The 23,762-nt window shown below is 46.6% G+C and overlaps 1 protein-coding gene across 5 annotated transcripts in view; it reads right to left on the bottom strand.

Annotated features, from left to right (window-relative positions):
• Positions 1–7,101: 7,101 nt before the first annotated feature.
• grb14 (growth factor receptor-bound protein 14) overlaps positions 7,102–23,762 on the bottom strand; it is a 32,179-nt gene continuing 15,518 nt past the window's right edge. For 4 of the 5 annotated variants that reach the window (XM_084689559.1, XM_084689558.1, XM_084689557.1 and 1 more), the window contains 12 exons: positions 18,269–18,425; positions 17,076–17,197; positions 16,843–16,917; positions 16,616–16,753; positions 15,255–15,365; positions 15,065–15,160; positions 14,419–14,481; positions 12,254–12,370; positions 11,950–12,019; positions 9,898–9,985; positions 9,609–9,702; positions 7,102–9,510 (listed from right to left, as the gene is read on the bottom strand). In XM_084689559.1, the coding sequence (XP_084545685.1) occupies positions 9,364–9,510; positions 9,609–9,702; positions 9,898–9,985; positions 11,950–12,019; positions 12,254–12,370; positions 14,419–14,481; positions 15,065–15,160; positions 15,255–15,365; positions 16,616–16,753; positions 16,843–16,917; positions 17,076–17,197; positions 18,269–18,425 (1,278 nt within the window). In that variant the 3' untranslated portion in view covers positions 7,102–9,363. Of the gene's footprint in view, positions 9,511–9,608; positions 9,703–9,897; positions 9,986–11,949; positions 12,020–12,253; positions 12,371–14,418; positions 14,482–15,064; positions 15,161–15,254; positions 15,366–16,615; positions 16,754–16,842; positions 16,918–17,075; positions 17,198–18,268; positions 18,426–18,871; positions 19,052–23,762 lie in introns of those variants that run through there. The other variant, XM_084689560.1, reaches the window with a different exon arrangement.

Below are 23,762 nucleotides of genomic sequence, written 5' to 3'. Positions count from 1 at the left end.
GTGTTTCACTTCGCTGCACATCTCACAATCCCTCCCTGTCCCCAGCCACACACACAATACATTACTCGTGTTGTTCTGGCACTTGTCGTGTTCGGAGAGATGAACACACACTGTAAAAAGGCAGGTTGATAACAATAAGTAGAATGGAGATTGAAATGTGTATTTTCTCTTGCTCTCTTGAATAGACATTTGTATGGAAGTGTCAGGACACATTCTGACCTGAAGATAAAACACGACCTTAACTGTATGCTCCTCTGAGGGTCAACACTAGATTAGCAAGATGCTTAGATACCAGTTTTATAACGTGGCAAAGCTCAAATGTTTTCTGCTTTTCAAACACATCCCTTACCCCTTCTCTTCCCTAAAAAACATGGAATTAAAGCCTCACCATTAACAGACAGGATTCAAAAAGCAACACCCCCTGAATAGCTCGTCAACATGCTGAATCTGCCAATGGATGGCTGTTGTCCAACACTGTGACATTGGGAGGCAATACGAGCAGATCAATGGGTCAGTGTTGGATGTAGAGCTTTCATCCTTCTGTGAGAGATCGTCTCCAGTGCTGCAGACACTGATCACTCCAGGGGGGGGGGGGGGGGTCAGTCACTCCTCAGTTAGAGGACTCCTTCACGGGCACACACTGCAGTCTCATGGCACGGCCCTCGCTCAGGTACCTCAGAGACTGGCTCTGACAGAATTTAGACAAGTTGCTAACGTGTTGTCATAGCAATAGTTCACTTATTCAGCCAGATCCAACTGACTAATTATTCATGGTTCACTTTTTGTTAGTGTACACTTCCATCCTGTTGCAGTCTGGGTGTTCATGTTGACAAGAAGACACACAGAAGAGGTCTGTCTTTGGTTGTAATCTTGAATAAAACAGGTTTGATCTTTTCAGCCCTGCTGTTAATACATGACGTGCCTCCCTGACATGAGGGATGACAGATCTCAAACTGCTGACACACTTATTAGATACTGTGTGTGCCGGATGTACAGAGCAGGTTTCTCATGTTATTAGATACTGTGTGCCGGCTGTACAGAGCAGGTTTCTCATGTTATTAGATACTGTGTGCCGGCTGTACAAAGCAGGTTTCTCATGTTATTAGATACTGTGTGTGCCGGCTGTACAAAGCAGGTTTCTTATGTTATTAGATACTGTGTGTGCCGGCTGTACAGAGCAGGTTTCTCATGTTATTAGATACTGTGTGCCGGCTGTACAAAGCAGGTTTCTTATGTTATTAGATACTGTGTTTGCCGGCTGTACAAAGCAGGTTTCTCATGTTATTAGATACTGTGTGCCGGCTGTACAGAGCAGGTTTCTCATGTTATTAGATACTGTGTGCCGGCTGTACAGAGCAGGTTTCTCATGTTATTAGATACTGTGTGCCGGCTGTACAGAGCAGGTTTCTCATGTTATTAGATACTGTGTGCCGGCTGTACAGAGCAGGTTTCTCATGTTATTAGATACTGTGTGTGCCGGCTGTACAAAGCAGGTTTCTCATGTTATTAGATACTGTGTGCCGGCTGTACAGAGCAGGTTTCTCATGTTATTAGATAATGTGTGTGCCGGCTGTACAAAGCAGGTTTCTCATGTTATCTGAGTATTGTGATACCCTCTCCATCTCCTGAGGAACCTTTCAGCTCTGTGAGCCTGTGATCTTCACATCTGTTTCACGGAAAGAGAAACAAATCAGTTTATCATCAAAAAGGCACCAACAGCCGCACAATGACAAGTCACAAGTGAAATGTCATAAATAGTCTGTCGATCAGATAATGAGTTAATTATTTTGTCTATTTCAAACTATTTTAAAAGAAGACTTTGGATGATGTAGAGTGGAGTCATGTGTCAATGCACGGGAAATCAACACTCATCTCAGCACATGAAAATACTTTGATTATAATTATATCTAATTAATAATAAGAAAACATAAAATATATAAAAACTGACTCCAAATAAAATGTGCTTATTGTGAGTAGCAGGCAGAGGGAGTTCATGATCTGCTTGTTGAGTAGTTTGTGCCCCCTAGTGGCAGACTGATGGAGGGCGACTGATGAGCAGTCAAGTCTATCATGAAAGAAAGGTGGCAATTGATTCCATCTGATAGAGCCACAAGCTGTAGTCCGAGATAAATACATATTTTAATTAATTATATATATATATAAATATATATATATATATATATATATATATATATATATATATATATATATATATATATATATAAATATATATATAGAATGGTTTGATATACAAAAAAAATGACAGAAGGACATGGCAGTTGCCAAATGTACCATTTATGTTTTGCTTGTGAACATTTTTGAATTACTAAATAAAAGTCACTAACGAGACCCCCACAAAATGCAGACCTACATCATGATTCACATTTAAACTTTTTCATATACTACTGTCATTTATAAAAGTGCTTCTTTATCAAGATTTTCTATCAAAGCAACAATAAAATGGTGGTTTCAACAGAAAAATGTGGAAACAGCAAGAATAATCTAATTATGTCATTCCATTCAGTAAATATACAAAGCACACCATAATTGCAGAACTCCGTAGGTCAATCATGTAATACATTTATGTGAAATTAATGTATAAAAATAAATCTTGTCAAGATCAAGCAGAATTTTATCACATAAATGTGTGAATATGATAGTATTGGTTAAACGTTCCACTTATTCCTCAAGCTTCAGAAACAGCAGAGAGATGAGGCGGGCGAGGATAACTGCTTCCACATGCCCAGTGAAAGGTCAGCTCTGTATCGAATATTTTTCAAAACACCCCTTGGCGTTGCAAATATTTTTGACTACTGCCTTGTACTTTGGGGAAGGATGCCCCCCCCCCCCCACACACACACACACACCTCGTCTGCCAATCCTTCCAGAAGAATGGTGCTTTGGGTTATTCATCGATTGCCTATTCGGATCCCAGCAGAAGCTGCTTGTTTCTGTGAGATCCGTCTCCTCTTCGTGTTCTTCCTGCACAGCATACGAGTCACTCGCACACCATGTAAATGAGACAAAAAGTAGGTAGAGATGTAAAATGATCAAATACATGTTTTTTTTGTGTGGGCTGCTCTGCATTTGATACTGTACTCGTCTCTGTGCGTGTGTATGTGTGTGTGTAACTATTTAAAAAAATGATCAAAATGTACGTATATTAAGGGCATTGGTGCTCCGAAATGTGTTCACCTAATTTTGTCTAAATTATGTATCAAATCACAAAACAGAGTGGTTTGATGACAGACTATATTTTATTATAGTTAAATTCATAAACCCAAATAAATAGTCTCCTTCCATGCCTTGGTGAAGTGCTTTTTAAGTCACCCAATGTTTGGCATTTTTCTTTTTCTTTGAATACGTGTACACAAACTCAGTGTTGTCACTCTCCAGACCTCCTCCTGTTTCTACCCTGTCATTTCCCTTTCTTATCTATCCTTCTGAAAACCTGAGACAGCAGTCCGTCTGGTCTCTGAGCTGTCGGTACCGTCTCCCTGATGTCCACAACTCTCTCTGCCTCCCGCAGTGTTCTTCCTCCCTGCAGGGCCCTGCTCAACTAACTCCAGGGTTTCTGGGAGAAGTGGGCAGGTTGGACATGGAGGGCTGTCTTACTGCCCCTCACTGGGCTGCCACACAGGGAGCCACACTTCTGAATCGCTGCTCAGCACCTCTACTGTCGCTAGGCCTCTCTCTCCCTCCCTCTCTCTCTCTCTCTTCCCCCGCCCTCTCTCATCCACCACCACAGAGGGTCAAGGTTATTTACAGGCAGATTGTTGAGGACAGCCAGTTCAAAGGGCCTTTGGTCCACCAAATTCCATTTTGTGAAAGTCACTTTTTTACACTAATTCTTTCGACGATCTCCAAAGAGCATATTTAAAATGTCTCAGTTGCTCTTCCTGACGGCCTCCACACACGTCAGTTCGCATCACAGCAACCCTGGGCTGGCCCGGGTGTCGGTCCCTGCTCTCAGCAGTGGAGGTATGTCTTTCAACTGGGGATTAGGATGGGGGGGGGGGGGGGGGGTAGGGGAAGGAGAGGAGGAGCAGGGAAAACTCACTGGGCTCCCTGTGTGCAGCTCTTTCCATGTTCTCTTCAAGGTCAAAAATCCCTCTGTGATGTTGCTGCTTTGAAGGTGGACTAAACAAAGACAAGAGCAACTGTCACACTGTTCTGGGAACAAAAACCCTGTTTTGTTTGTAGTCAGAGAGGGAGTCAGAGTGGTCTTTTCACGAGGTAAACCCTACTGCTCACACGCTTACCTGCACACACACCATTTGAGATGACAAATTAGGGATGACAAGTGTTAATTTTGAAATATGCTTCATATGACATCACTGGATACAGATAACTGATGCATAAGTGGCCTTTCTCATTTTTTATACAACTGTATTCATCACCCACTTCCTTAAAGAGTTTTTCACAACCTGAAGAGTCCAGGTCTAATTGAGCTACTTTACATTGTAATAAGGGAACGAAATGCATGGGATTGAAGCGGTCCCTTTTCCCTTATGTATTTAAAAATAGGGCTTTGGAAAAAGCTACATTACGTATGTCTTGCCTTTTGAGATTTAATGACTCTCCTGTGACTCCACAGAGAATTACTGCCAGTAATTGATTATTAAAACTTGAAATTGCAAACCACATCCATTATTTGACTAGCACATGTGTTATCCTTGTAATTAACAAAGCTGGGTTCTGGGTGTCCGCCACAACCAAGACCCCAAGAAAAGATGTCTAGGTTAGCGGGGATACTAGAAAGGCAGCGCTGTGTCGAGGCAATTATCTGAGACACAATTTATCAGGATGGATGTACAATTCTAAGAGAGAATTCACCTGTGAAAAAGTCTAGCACAAGGTACGTCACTGAGTGGAAAGTCATGCAAATGTAGCCGTCAATATGTTAGTCACAGCATTGACACCAAGGGACAGCAACCTTAGACATTCTGTTATAATGTATGTTTTCCCATGTGACATTACCTTTTCAGGTAATCTCATCTCCGTTTTGTGTGCATTTAGGGCTTGCATTGTAATACATTGTCATTCATTCTCATTTGAAAGTATCTAATGACAAACATTTTTCCATTTAAGCCTATTCCAAACTAAGAATATCACATTGTGGGTTACGTCAGCTTAATCTAAAATGTTGTTTCATTTTAGCAGAAGCTTTTTTTCCAAGGCAAAGTACCATCAGTGAATACAGAGAGCACAGAAGAAGTTCAAGGATCAGAAGAGTCAAGGAAGAGACCATTCCTAGTATTTACCAGCCACAGCACAAAATAACCACATCTCATGTACCAGGCACAGTAAACACTAATAGTAGTATCTTAAGTTGAACTCCAGTATTATGTCAGACAAAGGATGTGTTTTATTGACCCGGCACATAAAGATATGACAGCTCAGCGCCTGTTTCTGCTCATAAATAATGTCAAACCTTTTAAAGCCCCCGTGTTTCCAGGGTTGAATGGTGAGCTTTCCAGGCGTTGCACAGAGCATCTTCACTGATGTCAGTGACGGGTAGTTTGGATGTGGGCTATACTGTACATGTCTACAGTAACACAGCAGACTAACATACACACCATCCTCTCCCTGTCCACGATACCGAGGACAGCTTCTTGTATCACTGTTGAAACTGCGCACTTCTAGTCCTTGATTACTTTTGTCCATCCCTTTGGATAAGAGCGTCTGCTAAACGAGTACTTTTTGTACCTCGCCTCACAAGAACGAAGGTCGTATCATTGTAAAGAATCGCTCAAAACAAAACAGTAGAAAACTAAAGTACAGAATAGTAGTCAGTAGGAGTACGGAAGGGTAGATCGGAAATAGAGAATAGTCCCCCAGTGGGGAGGGAGGGAGATAGGGAAGCTGTAAGAAGGAGAAAATGTTTTTTTTGTCAGGTTTAAGAGAGGGCTAGCCTAGCAGAGAACAGTGGTTGGTCATGAGGACCCAGGCAGAGCAGCAGGCTGTCCACAGGCAGATTGGGCCCAGTCTGAGCTGGATGAATTCATTAAGAGGAGCTCGCGCTCCCCCATGTCCGTCCTCCTCCCCCTGCAGCTACACGTGGATCAATGGCAGGAATTCATCCAAGACACGTTTAGCACTGGACCTCGGAAGGCAGGGCTGCGTTTAAGACTCGAGCGTGCGTATCTACCGTAGAAGACACTAGCCAAGGTTCAAAGTCAGATATTGAAATAGCCGAACTCACGGTGGGATGTTGTTTCACTTTACAACAGAGGGCTGTCAAACACAAGTGTATGAGGGTTAGAGGAGTGTATGGGTTAGGGTTAGTGTATGAGGGGTAGGGTTAGAGGAGTGTATGAGGGTTAGAGGAGTGTGTGAGAGTTAGGGTTAGAGGAGTGTATGAGGGTTAGGGTTAGAGGAGTGTATGGGTTAGGGTTAGAGGAGTGTATGGGTTAGGGTTAGAGGAGTGTATGGGTTAGGGTTAGAGTGTATGAGGGTTAGGGTGTATGAGGGGAACACCTGACCAACCAAATACTCTGCTGTCAGCATGACACTAAACACTAATCCAACATATATCAAGGTTATTCATAGTCTCATACAACACTGTAGTAAAGGTTCCAGTAACCCTTGGGTGAACTAGTACCGGTTTGACAGGGTCAAATTAATTATAATTAATTACTCACCCATGATATTGACTATCAATACTATGGATTGTGTTCCTCATTATTTACAAGCATTCAATGAATCCAATGGTGGTGAATGTCATTTACATTTGTTGCAACACACACACACACACACACAATTATTATTATTCTACCTACAACAAAAGAAGGAGAACATTCTGTCATTTACACTTGATAATTATTACACAAGACATGTAAAAACAACTGACTGACTTCTTCTGCCATCAGTGATTTGCTTCCATATCCCGTCAAATCTGGATGCTGTTGTAGAACTGACCATTTAGCTCCAGCTGAAGCAATCTAGTGCCATCTACTGGCTGCTAAATACACAACCATGGATTTAACTTATTAGGTGAACTACCCCTTTAAGTAAGTACGTACAGAGGCTATGTAGAGGCATAAAGGAGGTCTAGCTGGGATGGGAGTGATGCAGTTAGGTTGTTCAGGAAAAAAAAAGTGGAAACAAAGAAAGCTTTATAGAAGACATAACTTATATATACACAGTACATGTTCATCTCAGACTTGGCTGTTTAGGCTGTATAAAACGGATGCCCTGATGCCCTGGGAGAAATGCAAGCACTACGAGACACACAGCTAGAGCCCTTAACAGTCAGAGTACCTTGTCTTTAACCAGTGTTTCAACTACAGTGCAATTAACATGTCATCTACAACAATGTATATGCAATCTTTTTATGAATGTATATAGCGTGTTGATCTTGCAGCGTCTTCTAGATATGTAACTAGAGCACAGAAGCCACACAGTCTGATCAACAAATTCTTTAAAAAACATTTCAGTCCATGACATTCATCACTGTACCACTCTCTCGGTTAAAAAGGAACAAATACAATGCTTTATCACATTGATAATCCCACTTATTTTATAGCACATTACAATTTGTTACTTTTAAAACATGTTGAAAAGGTTCTCTGCAGGATTGCCCAAATTTCAGCAACTGACAATAACAAAACCCACTGCAGAGCCCATGGCGCCACCCACCAGCTAGCTCACACGCTGCACAGTGCCACACACCAGCTAGCTCACACGCTGCACAGTGCCACCCACCAGCTAGCTCACACGGTGCACAGTGCCACCCACCAGCTAGCTCACACGCTGCACAGTGCCACCCACCAGCTAGCTCACACGCTGCACAGTGCCACCCACCAGCTAGCTCACACGCTGCACAGTGCCACCCACCAGCTAGCTCACAAGCTGCACAGTGCCACCCACCAGCTAGCTCACACGCTGCACAGTGCCACCCACCAGCTAGCTCACACGCTACACAGCGCCACCCACCAGCTATCTCACACGCTGCACAGTGCCACCCACCAGCTAGCTCACACGCTGCACAGCGCCACACACCAGCTAGCTCACACGCTGCACAGCGCCACACACCAGCTAGCTCACACGCTGCACAGTGCCACCCACCAGCTAGCTCACACGCTGTACAGTGCCACCCACCAGCTAGCTCACACGCTGCACAGTGCCACACACCAGCTAGCTCATACGCTGCACAGCGCCACACACCAGCTAGCTCACAAGCTGGACACGTTTACCTGAATTAAGATGGGTGACATAATAAAAATGAAAGACTATAAAATGAATTTAAAATGTACAACAATTCTCATATGATCAAAAAAAATCCCAATATATTTATCTTACACTGTGGTTGTAAATCTCTAATTTTGTCAGATCAACTTTAACTGCCGTTAGCATTATGCATGTGTGCAGCGTTTTCAATGTTGATTAAAATGAAATCCATCAGTTTCAGCTGAATGCATAGTGCAGACTAGTGTATGAAGCTGTGCGTGTGCACACTCCAGCAGAATGTGTCCAGCTTAAACACAACACACACATCTGGCATCTGCAAGTCATCATCTCACACCTACAAAACACAATAAAAACAATCATAGTTTTTTAGAAAATACCTGAATATCTTGAGATATGATGAAACAAGAGCTGAAATGTACCCTGGATGCGATGACAGCTGTGCTGAACTACATTTCCCAGCATGCCTTGTTAACAGATGGATCAGACACACCCCCTTCCTGACTTGTTTCACAAATTAGCTTCACTGTTACAATAACACACAAGGATTATGGCTGTACCTCAGCAGACCTATCAACTAGACCGCTTGTCGTGGTACCAGATTTTCATTTCTCTAAAGTGTTTACTACGATCAAGTAAGCCGATTTCAGAACGAAAACAGTTTCTGCTCTACAATATATACAGTACAGTACGAGGACTGAAGTGTGGCTTCACAACAACATGGGTCTTGTCCTCATGGTTTAACTCCACCTTCGGGCTAACCTCCCGGACTAACCAACACGCCACCGGCAGACCAGCCTACAGTACATGCACCCCCTCCAATACCATTTTCCGCAAACACCTGTGGTCAATTCTGATTTATCATAATGCACTTCTCATAAAACCTACATTTCATCTTCTATAAAAAAAAAGAAAGAAAAAAAAAGAAAGAAAATTGTTTTTGAAGACATGACCACATTTCCACAGGGGGATAACAGTGGTTTAACATCTGTTAGCATAGTGGCTAACGTGTCATGTGTGTATGCTCCTGGTCAGGGCATGGGGGCTGGAGTGGTTCTCCACAGCAGCCCTATGGGGAAGGTGTGTGTGGGCCTGGTTAGAGGCGGGCGGGGGGTGTCACAGCAGCCCTATGGGGAAGGTGTGTGGGCCTGGTTAGAGGCGGGCGCGGGGTGTTCACAGGGTGATGCGGGCACAGTGGTGTTTGAGCTTGCAGGGCAGGACACCCCGGTTGAGCTGGTAGAACTCAACCAGCTGGATCAGATCAGTGAAGCGAGTGTGACCGTCGTCCAGGCTGTAGTACAGGTCCCCGTCTTCATCCACCTGCCATCACACACGCACGCACACACACGCGTTAGACATCCACGAGGAGAATTTATCGGGCAGATAAAAGGGTGCGAAGGTAGTAGTACTGTACTTACAGGTAGGATCTGAAAGTGTTTGATTCTCTGTGTGTGGCACAGCGACAGGACAAACATCTTGGGGTTGCTCTGACTGTCCCTCAGGAGAAACACTCTGGAAACAAACAGGAGACGTTGGGCTGAAAACTCACTTCATTCCCCAATCTCTGTCGTCAGACATAGATCTCATAAATACAGATTGCAGCTCAAAACTCCCCCCCCCCCCCCATTCCCCCTCCCCCCCTCCCATGTCATTGGCATGAAACTGAACAGGACAGTGATGGTGGACGTGTCATGCAGCAGTGCTCACCCGTCAATAAGACCTTGTTGAGTGATGAGGCGATGGGCCTCATCGCGAGACAGCTTGCTGTGGAACCAGGGCTGGGCCATATGGAGAGCTGCAACACAGGAAGTGATGTCAGAGAGCAGAAACAGGGTCAGGAAGTCATTTGTGCCAAGTTATTTGGGAGTAGTTTATTCAGTTTGTTGAAAATGTGAAGACAGAAACGTTAATAGCCTACATCAAGTCCAAACCACGACCTTCTGCAGTGTTTTGAATTTTATATCCAAGCCTACATCCAAATTTAATTTTCACTTACTGCTATATTCTTTTTTTGGCTGGTATTCTCAACCTCCTGCTGAGAATATCGGCCAGTGTTTACCGTCAGAACGGGTTCAGACACCTCATCAAATTACACTCATTATCAGTAAATGCATTGTAGTTATGTTAATAAGTAGTCTAGGTAGGTCTGCAATTTACAAATTTAAATGGTCAGCAATGGTTTGTCATCTCCCTTGCCTTGTTAATTGTGGCAATATTGCCCTTTTTGAGTATAACTCAAAAAACTCAAGTTATGCGGCTGAAAATAACCCTGCCCTGCTGGTTTACACTCAGCTTTTTGCAACATAACTTATTTTTGATGGTCTGGTCTACTTCTGTTGACCTTGTGCTCACACACAATCTAAGCTTATTGAGGTCTGGCTTGAATTAGCGTTGCCTGTTGGTGGAACGGCTTGAGGCTTGAGTCCAAGTTGTGGTTTACGTAAGCGGGGCTTTTTAGTGTAAGCGAAGCTTTCGTTAGCGATGTTGATGGAGCACCCCCAGTACTGCATGTGTGTATTCTGTCTAGTATGGAGGCTAGTAGATATGTGTACTGCATCTCGTTTGTACAATATGGAGCACTGTACGTGTGTGTACAGTAGCTTGTTTGTTTGCAGCCCTCTACTGACACAATGAAGCTTGAGTCGCCATTGGCAAGTCATTTTTTTAATCGCCAGACTTTTTACATGAAATGCATGAACAATACAACTGGGGAAAGAAAAGTACATTATCTGTCTGAATTAGTCTTTATGTTGCATATGGATTTAATCTACCCTTTTGTTTTTTTTAGCAAATGGCTTTCTCTTGCCACTTGACTTCAGCCACCTCTCCACAGCTAATGATGCATCATACTGCTGAAACTCTGGTCTTCTGTTGAAATCAAGATCAGGTATGTAAGGCATGAGGATGTGAGACTGCTGAGGACATCTGATGTTATTCTCTTTTGGTCAATGAAGGGTCTTTCGCAGTTGGCAGAGCTGATTAGCACAGCAAGATTAATTTGAACAAGGAACAGTAATCTTAAATCGTCTTGATAACAAAAATAATTATTAAGCATTTTCTGCTCAGACTGGAATTGTAGGTTTTTTGCATCCATCTCTGTGCGTGGCGAGTGTTTTAGTTATTGAGCAGCAGAAAAATAAGTACGTCCGTCATAGCAGCCAATCATGTTAACTTGCAGTAAAGCAACGGTGCGTCATTGAAATCTGCGCTAAACTTATTATTTGCCTCTCACTCAGTCACAGGCGAGTGAAATCGAACAACTTACTATCCATTGGCTAATTTAAAGAATTCTTAGTCGCCTAGCTGAAATTTGGAGGCATATGCGAGTGATTACTCGCATTGTAGAGGGTTGCCTAAACACCAGTACTGCACACATATTGTACACGTGTGTTTTGTCAGTACAGTATTGTCTTGTTTTGTCTACCCATGTCAAAACCATCTACACATGTATGTGTGTATATCAGATCTATACAGTATGAACAGCAGTAGGTGTGTGTATATCAGATCTATACAGTATGAACAGCAGTAGGTGTGTGTATATCAGATCTATACAGTATGAACAGCAGTAGGTGTGTGTATATCAGATCTATACAGTATGAACAGCAGTAGGTGTGTGTATATCAGATCTATACAGTATGAACAGCAGTAGGTGTGTGTATATCAGATCTATACAGTATGAACAGCAGTAGGTGTGTGTATATCAGATCTATACAGTATGAACAGCAGTAGGTGTGCGCGTGTGGTGTGTCCAGAACAGACCGATAATGGAGATGGGGTTCTGGGAGGTGGAGGGGCTGCCGTGAGAGCTCAGCCGGTGGCAGCTTTTCCTCTGAGACACACAGAGATGCAACAAGACACACACACATACACACACGTCAGCTAGGCTGCTCCTTCATCACACCAAACCCTTCAAACATGTCAAAGACAGAATTTTCCCTCCCCATCAAACAAACTGACAGGTTTGAGGAATAACCAGTCCAAAGGGACGTCAGGGGGAAACACTGTACGAATGCGGCCCTTGTACACCACAGCAGAAGTGCATGATGGGAGTGCAGGCGCGTACCCTCCACGTCAGGCCCTCCTCCACGGCAACAGACAACGCCTCCGACGGGTTCTCGATCACCCTGCTCTTCTGCCCCGAGAAGTCCATGGCCACCAGCGAGTTCTCAGAGATGCTCCTCTGGAAGGACATGAGGGCGGCGTTACTCCACCAGGGAGGCGTGTTGTCACGACTGCATACTGGCATTAGCAACACAAGTCTGGAGCTTTGCATTTGAAAACGTGATTGGTAGAGGCTGTTGCAGGAGCCCATGAAACATCGGTCAGACATGCACACAAGACATCATCCACTTCTGAGGATATTCAGCTGACAGGCAGCACAAAGAAGAACTGATTATGAAGAATCACCCCAACAAGTTAATGGATTTAGTCGTCATAAAATGACAATACTGCCATACTATTCTCAATAGATTCAGTCAGTTTACCAGAAATTGACTAAGGCTGTGTGTTTGCAGTGGGAAGCTGCCATCTAGTGTCCGAGAAGTGTGACTTATCGTTTCTAGATGATTCCAGGCAGAATGCACTCCATTGAGTTAGGATTAGGGAGGGTTTGAAAGGAATGACACATGGGCACATAGCATTGATTGTAGTCCTTTAAGCTGTCATAGTCAGTGGCTCTGAATAATCACACACACACACACACACACACACACACACACACACACACACACACACACACACACACACACACTAAAGAAAATGCGTCTTATCAGGATTACTCAGGAGTGTCTAAACCGCCCCAGTTGTCCCTCCAGCCCCTCCCAGCCCCCCTGCCTATGGGCAGCTCTAACAAAGTGATTAGTGTTTACTTTGAGGATAGAAACATTCCAATCCTCTTAGAAGACCAACCCCCCCCCCCTCCCCACCAGGCCCAGATTCAGACGATGTAAAGATAACCCTGGACTAATCATACGGACTAATCATACATCATAGAGCAACAACCACGTTACTCCCCGACGTGCTGCAGTGTGTTTGGATTGTGATCAAGCACCTTCAAGCGTGGCAGAGGCACGGTGGATCAGCGCACTGCTGCTAAGCTGCCGGAGATACCAGCTGCATCTACAGAAGGGATTCAGTCCTCTGACCCCTCCCTGGCCCCTGGCAGCCTCCCCACTCCCCCCGTCCCTCCTTCTACCAGTGACCTCCGCTCACCAACCCACGGCGGGCCGACCCCAGCCCCCCGGCCCTCCCAGGAGCCCTGTCTGCCTGGAGCCCTGTCTGCCTGGAGCCCTGTCTGCCTGGAGCCCTGTCTGCCTGGAGCCCTGTCTGCCTGGAGCCCTGTCTGCCTGGAGCCCTGTCTGCCTGGAGCCCTGTCTGCCTGGAGCCCTGTCTGCCTGGAGCCCTGTCTGCCTGGAGCCCTGTCTGCCTGGAGCCCTGTCTGCCTGGAGCCCTGTCTGCCTGGAGCCCTGTCTGCCTGGAGCCCTGTCTGCCTGGAGCCCTGTCTGCCTGGAGCCCTGTCTGCCTGGAGCCCTGTCTGCCTGGAGCCCTGTCTGCCTGGAGCCCTGTCTGCCTGGAGCCCTGTCTGCCTGGAGCCCTGTCTGCCTGGAGCCCTGTCTGCCTGGAGCCCTGTCTGCCTGGAGCCCTGTCTGCCTGGAGCCCTGTCTGCCTGGAGCCCTGTCTGCCTGGAGCCCTGTCTGCCTGGAGCCCTGTCTGCCTGGAGCCCTGTCTGCCTGGAGCCCTGTCTGCCTGGAGCCCTGTCTGCCTGGAGCCCTGTCTGCCTGGAGCCCTGTCTGCCTGGAGCCCTGTCTGCCTGGAGCCCTGTCTGCCTGGAGCCCTGTCTGCCTGGAGCCCTGTCTGCCTGGAGCCCTGTCTGCCTGGAGCCCTGTCTGCCTGGAGCCCTGTCTGCCTGGAGCGCTCCCTGCGTTCCTCTGACATCAAGACAGAGGTGATGAGCTGGTAAGTCTGAGAGCAGCTGATCACGGGCTATTTATAGATCGCAGAGGTTCCTCCATGTTCCAAAAACAGAAATAGATCTTATGTTTACTTGTATGAGAATACTCCCGTTTGAGTATGAAATCGAGGGAGTTTTGGGACACAGCCAGTATAATACTCTTTGTGCTTGCAATGTCAGTGTTAGAATACACAAGGAAAGGGAAATGGATTGCTAGAATTTAAATGCAGGCTTTTTTACTGTTTTGATAACAGCTATGACTGAGACAAACTACATACCATTGGTGAAGACTTCTGTTTCTGGTGTGGCTGAACAAAGTTTTGGTACAGCTGCATCCCATACTGCAACACAAAACACACCCCACATAAACCTCACCAGCTCTCTTTGCGATGACCCACAGTAAACTTCCTTGTTTGGTTTGACTTCATTTCTATTGTTGGAGGATGGATCAAACTGGAACACTTTCACTACTGTGGCTAGAGATAACAAACATTTCACTACTGAGGCTAGAGATAACTAAAACACTACAGCCAAGTGCTACATAGACCCAGTTACAGAAGGAAGGAAAGAAATGGAAGACTTTCCATTTCCCCAGAACAAAAAAAAGGTTTGGGGTTGTCTTATTGTTACTGATGGACCGACTGCCTCCCAAGGCTGTGTGACAGGTTTGTGCATTGAGTTTGAAGTGAGTGTGAAGTGAGTGTGCGTGTAGTGAGTGTGCGTGTAGTGAGTGTGTAGTGAGTGTGTGTGTGTAGTGAGTGTGTGTGTGTGTAGTGAGTGTGTGTGTGTGTGTTTAGTGAGTGTGTGTGTGTGTGTTTAGTGAGTGTGTGTGTGTGTAGTGAGTGTGTGTACTGAGTGTGTAGTGTGTGTGTAGTGAGTGTGTGTGCAGTGTGTGTGTAGTGTGTGAACACGTGCATGTCTGACCTTAAACAGGCGCATGGCAGTGACCCAGCAGGTCCTGGTCTGTTCATCATCAGCACACAGCAGCTTCAGGTCCCGGGAGGAAACCCCTTTACTGGACTAAACACGCACACCTTTGGTCATGACTCAGAACTACACTGGTCAAGCTGTAAGTCTTTGAGGGCCATCCTGAAAGGCAGACGTGACAGAGTACCTTGACACAGAAGCCGTAGTCTGTAGGAGCACCGTGGTTCTTCCGGGCTGACAGCAGTGTGTAGACGTCACTGTCACTGAACTCAGCGATGAACTGGAGATGTCTTGGTTCCTGTGGATAGCAGGGGCGAGAGAGAAAGGAGGACAGAGAGACAATTAACAGAGAGAGGGGGGAGAGAGGGAGACAAAAACAAAACACCATCAAACCAATACTTCCTCTGGTGTTTACACAACAGTACCACCAGGTGCCCATCAAGCCACCAGTCTCTTCCAACAAGTTTCCTTCTCTGCCCACCCCCACCCACATGTCCTGGGTCAGAAGCATTCCTCCGCTGGGCTGCCCAGTGTTCCACCCTGCTGTGCGAGGGATGGAGGAGGTCATGGGGGCCTTGCAGTGCTGCCCTGAATAAGGACAGGGCATAGAAATACTGCACAGCATGGATGAGGCTGTATGTCACAGATGTATTTACTTAATAAAAGCAAAACAACTCCTTGTATTGATTCTTTTTTTCTCCACTTCACTTCGAGTGGCATTGTTTCCAGTGAATGTCCACCAGTACAACATGCGCGGCCTGGGCCTGGTCCCTTCAGGAACACTACACTAGCTCCAGCAGCCTCCACTACGGAGATGGAGGAATACGATGGTCTCGTTTGTTACGTGCTCCACCCAAGGTGCGGTTAGTATGGAGATGTGGTGAAACAGATAGAAGCAGAATGTGACCCAGTGATAAGGCCGCTTTATTTAGACAATATGAACCCTGTCACGGAGCCAAGGTGAAAGAGATTTCCCAAGCGCAGCAGCACAAAGACCGCCATTGTTTCGCCATTCGTGTGGTTTGAAATCCTCACTTCCTCATGGCAGGGTTTCAAGTACAGGACAGGTACAGTATAGTGTTGAATAACTGGCACTAAACAACCTGGACGAACAGGAGTCAAATCAGTGCTGGCCTTACAGTGACTTATAAACTACCAGCCTGTGATTACTGAACAGCTTTGTGCTTCCTTAGTCTCAACGAGTGTTTGGTGAAGTTGCAGGTAGATGGGGTGTGGTGTGGATCTGTGCAGGTAGAGGATGGTTCAAGCCTGGTCTGGCCTGAAAGACACCTGGGCCAACCTGTTCCACAAGGCGGCGGACAATAATGTACCTACTGTACCTTCCTAACCTGACAGGCATATGCATGACCTGATCCTACAGAGGTATCTGGTCCCACTCGGATCCCTCTCTGCACACTGGCTGCAACAAGCAGGGCGGTTAATACCTGGGATTTTATCAGGACATTTCCATCCCGCATTTGAAACAACTTAATCTGCTTTAGTCTGACTTAAAAACAGTTGATTCAATAAGGAAACATTTCCACTGACCTTGGAAGTCCCCTTGTTGGAGAAGTACAGCCCAGACCGCCTCAACACAAAATAAAACTTCTTCCAAGACTTCCTGCCCTGCTCCTTGGCATGGAGGTGGCCGTGGATTTCTGGACACGTACTCAAGTTCAAAAATGTCTGCGGGACACAGAAAGAATCCACAACTGGTCGACCTGAAAGTCCACCAAACGTTCAGGATGACTGGCTGTGGAGCGCTTAGGGTTTACCTGGACCAGCTCACACTGTTTCATCAACCCATTGGTTTCACTTGAAATCGAAACCATGTGATCTGGGAAGAAATCCTACCAATATAAAACATCAATACTCAATTATCAGGGTGAATTTAATTTAAAAATATATATATATATATATATATATATATATAGTATGAAAACCAACGATCAGTTTGGACCGAAACATATTTGGGAGAAACAACAATTTGATGACTGAGTGCAATTACCAGGGGTTTCTTGAAGAATTCATATTTGGCATAGTTCTTCCTGAAATAAAGCCTGCTGTCAGTGTCCAGGCCCCAGCTAGACAGCACCTCCATGACTGATTCATGATCTTCGATGGTTCTTTCTAGAAACAAGGAAAGAAAGAAAATGGAGAAAACAGGGAGATTAAAAGGAAGACGAGCCTTTTAGCTCGAAGAAAATAAAAAGCACAATCACTTATATGTGGAAGTGGCAGGTAAACCAAAGTCCCACCTCACAGAACATGGCTCCGCTTCTTAACAACCTCATGGAGGTTAACAATGAAGCATGCCACCCACAGATCACTTGGCTCATCCAGAAACATGACTTTGCTTCACAGAGATTAATGATCAACATTTCTCTACAGAGTGTAAATCAGTAACCAGTTATAGGAGTAATGAGGACTGGGCCTGTAGGTATTACTTCACCACTGAAGACTACTCAATCTCACAATCGAGGCATGAAAAATAAATATCTGCAGAGTCGCCCTTAGCAGGCAGTCAACTGCTGCACAGCAATAATGGTTTACAGATCCAGAGCCTGTACAGGCCCAGTCAAGATACAGTCAACGAGTCACTGACCCAAACTTCAGGTTCAGCCATTCATTGTGAAATACAGAGCCGTTATATTTTATGAACAGTCAGTTGGCGTGACAATGTACAGTAGGTGGGCTGGTCCCACTGATGTTAGTCACGTATAAAGAGAGAGGTGCAGTGGCTTGACTTGACAACCATCTTTATAAACAGAGCTATACTACAGTGGTAAAACAATGAACAAATAGACGTTGTTTGAACTAAGCATGATGAAGCACAAAATGCAGTATTTTCAATAGGAGCAGCTTATTATTTAATACATGAATTAAAGAACAGGACCAACAAAAGGTAACCAACCTAAATTACAGGCAAGAGAAGCATTCCAACCGGAGCAATTATCACAGACATCACCAAAATAGACTGCTAACAGGATGAAAGAAATGAAGGAGGCAACAGATGGGTGACTTATGCAACGTGTGCAACAGTGTGAAGACATCTTCCCTTCTGACGGCTCCTCAGTCCTGCAGGTCTCCCATCAGCAGGAACACACCGGACACAAGCCTCAAACACCGTGGGGAACCCCAGCTCTCAGGGCCTCGCCATACAGTCACAGGAAGCACAGGAATAACCAATGCAAACCCTACCTATGCCCAGATGGGAGAGTTGTTCAAACAGGGTCCAGCAGTGGTCATCGATGCAGTGGTTCTTCAGCACAAACAGCTGGCAGATGTCCCTTGCAGTGATGTCACTGGGAACCTCCAGCGCTCGGCTGGTGTTGTCTTCATTGTACACTTTGATCACCTGTGGAGGGGAACAGGAACGTACACACAATCAGCTGCCACCTCGGAGACGTTCTTTAGTCCCCGGAAGGGTGGGTACGAAGACAAACTTCCGGAACAAACCGGATTTCCTATTTGATTTCTCACGAGTGGAAAAGACAGACAAAGGAACTGTAGAGAATGTGTTTGAGCAAGATGTCAGAGACAAACACGCTTTGCAGGTCATGTAAAACATTTAAAAATAAAAAACACTTCACATCCTTTGACCCACATAATGGTTTAACCCACATTTACAGCAACTGACGAATACCCAAAAGTATGCATGTTGGCAAAACTTAAGCACCGAGCCCCATGTCCTAAAAAATTGCATATTTTCAGCCAGGTCTCATGTAGATGTGAAAAGATCAGAAGATACATAAACCCTGGTGACGAGGAATAAGCAGCTCATCCCCCCAGATGAAGACTTACCTCAGTGTTCAGAGCACAGTTGACTTGGGAGTTGGAGCTAGCTCTGCAGCCCATGTAGGGCTGAGCGCACAGCATTGCAAAAGAGGCTCTTTGTGAGAAACATAGAAATATGCATCTGACCAGGCAGAGTATGTCAGCTGGGAAGCGACGCAACCTCTCCCTTCCTCCCTCTTTCTCTCTCTCTCTCCCTCCCCCTCTCCCTCCCTGCGCTGCAGCAGAGATGAGGTAACTAGACTGTGCAGTCTCTCTCTTCGTGCACAGCTCTCCTGACTGCACAGATCTATGTCACTGGAGCTTCTACCCAATCACCTGCTACCTTACTCCCCACCTACTGCCCCCTTCCCTCCCGCCCAAGTCAAAGTGCCCAGGACCAGTCTGCCCCACTCCCCAGGAAGAGTGGGAAGCAGGGGCACGAGAGAGAGAGAGAGAGAGGGAGAGGGAGGGAGAGAGGGAGAGAGAGGGAGGGAGAGAGGGAGAGTCACAAGGCTTGTTCCCACCCCCTCCCTCCCTTCTCCCATTCACATGCCCATGGCAAGTCCAGCTCCCTGCATCAAGTCCTGCGTGAGCCTGAGAGCAATCACCAAGGTGCTGGTTAACTGTAGCGCTAGCTGGTCAACTGTAGCGCTAGCTGTTCAACTGTAGCGCTAGCTGGTCAACTGTAGCGCTAGCTGGTCAACTGTAGCGCTAGCTGGTCAACTGTAGGGCTAGCTGGTCAACTGTAGGGCTAGCTGGTCAACTGTAGGGCTAGCTGGTCAACTGTAGGGCTAGCTGGTCAACTGTAGGGCTAGCTGGTCAAATGTAGGGCTAGCTGGTCAACTGTAGGGCTAGCTGGTCAACTGTAGGGCTAGCTGGTCAACTGTAGGGCTAGCTGGTCAAATGTAGCGCTAGCTGGTTAACTGTAGCGCTAGCTGGTCAACTGTAGCTCAGCTGGTCAACTGCAGCGCTAACTGGTCAACTGCAGCGCTAACTGGTCAACTGTAGCTCTAGCTGGTCAACTGTAGCGCTAGCTGGTCAACTGTAGCTCAGCTGGTCAACTGCAGCGCTAACTGGTCAACTGCAGCGTTAGCTGGTCAAATGTAGCGCTAGAGCTGGTCAATTGTAGCGCTAGCTGGTTAACTGTAGCGTTAGCTGGTCAATTGTAGCGCTAGCTGGGTCAAATCTAGTTTAAAGTTGACAAGAGATGGGCGGGGCAAGGATCGGGGGAAGAAGCACAGTAATAATCTACTGTGTCTGCTCCCTCCCTCCCTGCCTCCGCAAGGGTCTTGGTGGAAGGAGGCAGGGCTGGGCAGGACAAGCCAGCCCTCTTTTGTGGAGGGAAAGGAGGTCAGAGCGCTCCAGCAGGGCTGGGGCTACAACCTCCAAGGAGCCAGCAGCAAATGGGAGCCCTTGGCTATGACATCACCGCTCACACAAGTCAACCGTCTCGTGTTCAAGCAGCCAGTGTGGCGACTTACACCACTAAACACCTCGGAAGGATCTCCTTCTGCAGGCAACCAACACAAGCCAGAGGAGTTGAGTTGCAGAGATGACTTGAGAGGCTAACTATCTGACATGTTTCCTTGCATTGACAGGCACACCAGTACTGGGATGAGTCTCGCTGCGTTTGTATGGTGACAAGAGATGTTCATCTCATGACTGAAGCCAGGCCCACAACACCAAAAAAATGCATTTCAAGTGTAGAAAGAGGAACTTCTGTCCTCTCCCACTGCTTTCCTGTTCCATAACGGACGAGGGAACATGGATCTAGGCAGGTTTCCAGTTGGTTCCCTGTGTGGAAGTCCAGTGAATTCCTGTTGCTGTGATTTGGCCAAATTGAATCTCTGAAGGATCAAGTTTCATAGGGACCAGACAAGGGCTGGGCAGTAGCTGAAGAAGCTTTTTAGTGCATTAGTGTTGCCGACTCGGGTTCAAGTTACTCAGCACAAATAAATGATGCTATTGGCTTGACACACAAGTTGAATCTGGGTTCCAGGTGGGAGTGACAAGACACTGAAGTTGTTGATGAAATTCACCTTTTAAAATGGAACTGATTCATATGAGGAGGGAGACTTAGAAATTGTATAGTTATGTGCATACTTCATCCAATAATTATAATAGTCTCTAACAAGATATAGCTTTGTATTTATGATCATCAAGGTTACATGATTGGGATTTATTTGTTTATCTAAGGATGCACACATGAACAACTATCTGAAGGATTTTAATTCATCTTTAATGAGGTGCTTAAAAATAAATTTAACAGAGAGACTGTGCAATTAAAAAATAATGGGTTTTATGAAATTGAATCAATTTGTCAGTTTGACATTACATTTTTTACTATTCTCTTTAGACAACATCGCACAAAACATGCAACTGCTGCAAAGGGAATTCCCACAGTTAGTGAAAGAGGCCAAGTCCATTACAATGAATTCATCTCCATCTGAAGTGCATGAGGAAAGCAAACACCCGCTAGCCACACACTCCAGGTCTGGAGATCATCTGATCATCATCTAAATCACAGTTCCAACTGAGCCAGCATATACTGTGTTTTTTTTAAAGCTGCCTGCCTGCCTGTCTGCCTGTCTGCCTGTCTGCCTGTCTGCCTGTCTGCTGAATGACCAGGCCAGGTGGGGTGCTGCAGAGAGCGGCTGCTGTCTGTCGCTGGGAGAACAAAGAGCTGCATTCATCTGACCCCAGCACCATGTGCAGACTTGTGCGTCCTCCAGCCACATCTGCCAAACTCACTTCCTCTCAGCCCATACACTGTGGGGACGCTACAGAGCCAGTCAGTGGAGTACACAAACGATACGGATCCACAGCATACAGCCATGGAGCCTCGAAACCATCCGTGTAGAGAGGGAGAGGGTGGCAGGATAGAGGTCCACTGACTGAAGCTTCCAGTTGAGTGAAAAGTAGAGCAGGCAATCCATCCTGACGGCAACTAAATACCAGAACTTCTTCGCTCCACAGCAAACGTGAAGTGTGCCCGCGCCTGACTCCAGATAACCACAGTGGTTCTGGAGCTGAGGGAGGTCAGACAGCGACACACACTGTGTGCTAGGCGACACGAGGGGGTGGGGGGACCGGAGAGGAGCTGGGCAACAGCGATGACGACAGCCTGCCCGCCCCTCTGAAGCAGGGACAGCAGCCCACAGCCTGCCCGCCCCTCTGAAGCAGGGACAGCAGCCCACAGCCTGCCCGCCCCTCTGAAGCAGGGACAGCAGCCCACAGCCTGCCCGCCCCTCTGAAGCAGGGACAGCAGCCCACAGCCTGCCCGCCCCTCTGAAGCAGGGACAGCAGCCCACAGCCTGCCCGCCCCTCTGAAGCAGGGACAGCAGCCCACAGCCTGCCCGCCCCTCTGAAGCAGGGACAGCAGCCCACAGCCTGCCCGCCCCTCTGAAGCAGGGACAGCAGCCCACAGCCTGCCCGCCCCTCTGAAGCAGGGACAGCAGCCCACAGCCTGCCCGCCCCTCTGAAGCAGGGACAGCAGCCCACAGCCTGCCCGCCCCTCTGAAGCAGGGACAGCAGCCCACAGCCTGCCCGCCCCTCTGAAGCAGGGACAGCAGCCCACAGCCTGCCCGCCCCTCTGAAGCAGGGACAGCAGCCCACAGCCTGCCCGCCCCTCTGAAGCAGGGACAGCAGCCCACAGCCTGCCCGCCCCTCTGAAGCAGGGACAGCAGCCTACCCGGCCCACGAGTCGTGCTGTTGAATATAAACACTACACCCAGCTCAGGGACGATGCACAACAACTTAAACTTAAAGCGTGCAGGACGTCAACAGCCTTTTCAACATGGCTGGATAAAACCCCAGGGTGAGTGAGATCTACACGTGTCTGCTTACCTCAACATGCAGCTCAGCAAAACCTAGGCGGGCGTGCAGGTCTCCTTATCTCAAGGATGGGATCGGGGGGGGGGACAGGATACCCACTGGGGTGGTTCTGCTTTTACCTTGAACTTCCCTCCCACAGAAACAGCTCTCTGGCCGCAGCTGCTCCCCTTCTCTCTGGCAGCGCGCTGGACCCATGCCGTGGTCGTCATCCACTGTGTCCTTCACAGGGTGGCCGCGGGTCCTTAAAGTCTTAAATCACTTTTCCTAAAATCAGGCCTTAAGTATTAAATTATCTTAAATTCCGATTGGATGGGTCTTAAGTTTTTTTTGTGTCATGTCACTGCGAAAATGCAGGCAATCTGTTCTGTCAGGTTGATTTTTTATTTATTTTTTGCGCTGCGTAGCCTACTGCGCAGATTTTGATGACGCAAGCATCGGCAATACAGCAATGGTTGACAGCCACTCAACTTACAAACATGGGGAAAGGAAAGTTCAATTACAAATGGCTTGAAAAGAACGAGTATTCTTGTTTAAGGTTGGTGCCTGGAAATGCTTATGAAGTGATCTGCGTATCGTAACAATTTCTAACTTGGGACAATGGGGATCAGAGCGATGGAATCGCACATCCAGAGCAAAAACAGACTACGAAGTGCACGCCAGAAGCCTGCAAGTGCTAGTTTCTGCTCCAACATTTCCATCACTAGCAACGATCTCAACGCTACAACGGTGGATGTTACAGTGGGTGGCAACTGCATAGTAGAGGTGCGCAATACCACTTTCGGCCAATCATATTTTTCAGTGATAGGGACCCATTTATGGAATAATTTACCAACTGAAATAAAAACACAAACCGAACTGAAAACATTCAAAAGAAAGGTGAAACACTGGCTGAAAGAAAACCAAACATGTAGCCACTAAGTCAGGTCCATAAAGGCAGGAGCACAGTGTGTCTCTGTTGGAATGTGTTGTGTTGTTACGTGATGTTCTGTTGTGTGTATTGTGGTCATGAATCTATGAAATGTTGATTTATTAATATTGCATCTGCTGCATGATTGTGTAACTCACACTATGTAGTAAATTGTAT

The sequence above is a fragment of the Hypomesus nipponensis genome, chromosome 23 (assembly GCF_054491055.1).
Source record: "Hypomesus nipponensis isolate SF chromosome 23, ASM5449105v1, whole genome shotgun sequence".
Taxonomy (NCBI): domain Eukaryota; kingdom Metazoa; phylum Chordata; class Actinopteri; order Osmeriformes; family Osmeridae; genus Hypomesus; species Hypomesus nipponensis.
The sequence above is the reverse complement of the archived record's forward strand: the minus strand, read 5'-3'. Positions and strand labels throughout refer to the sequence as shown.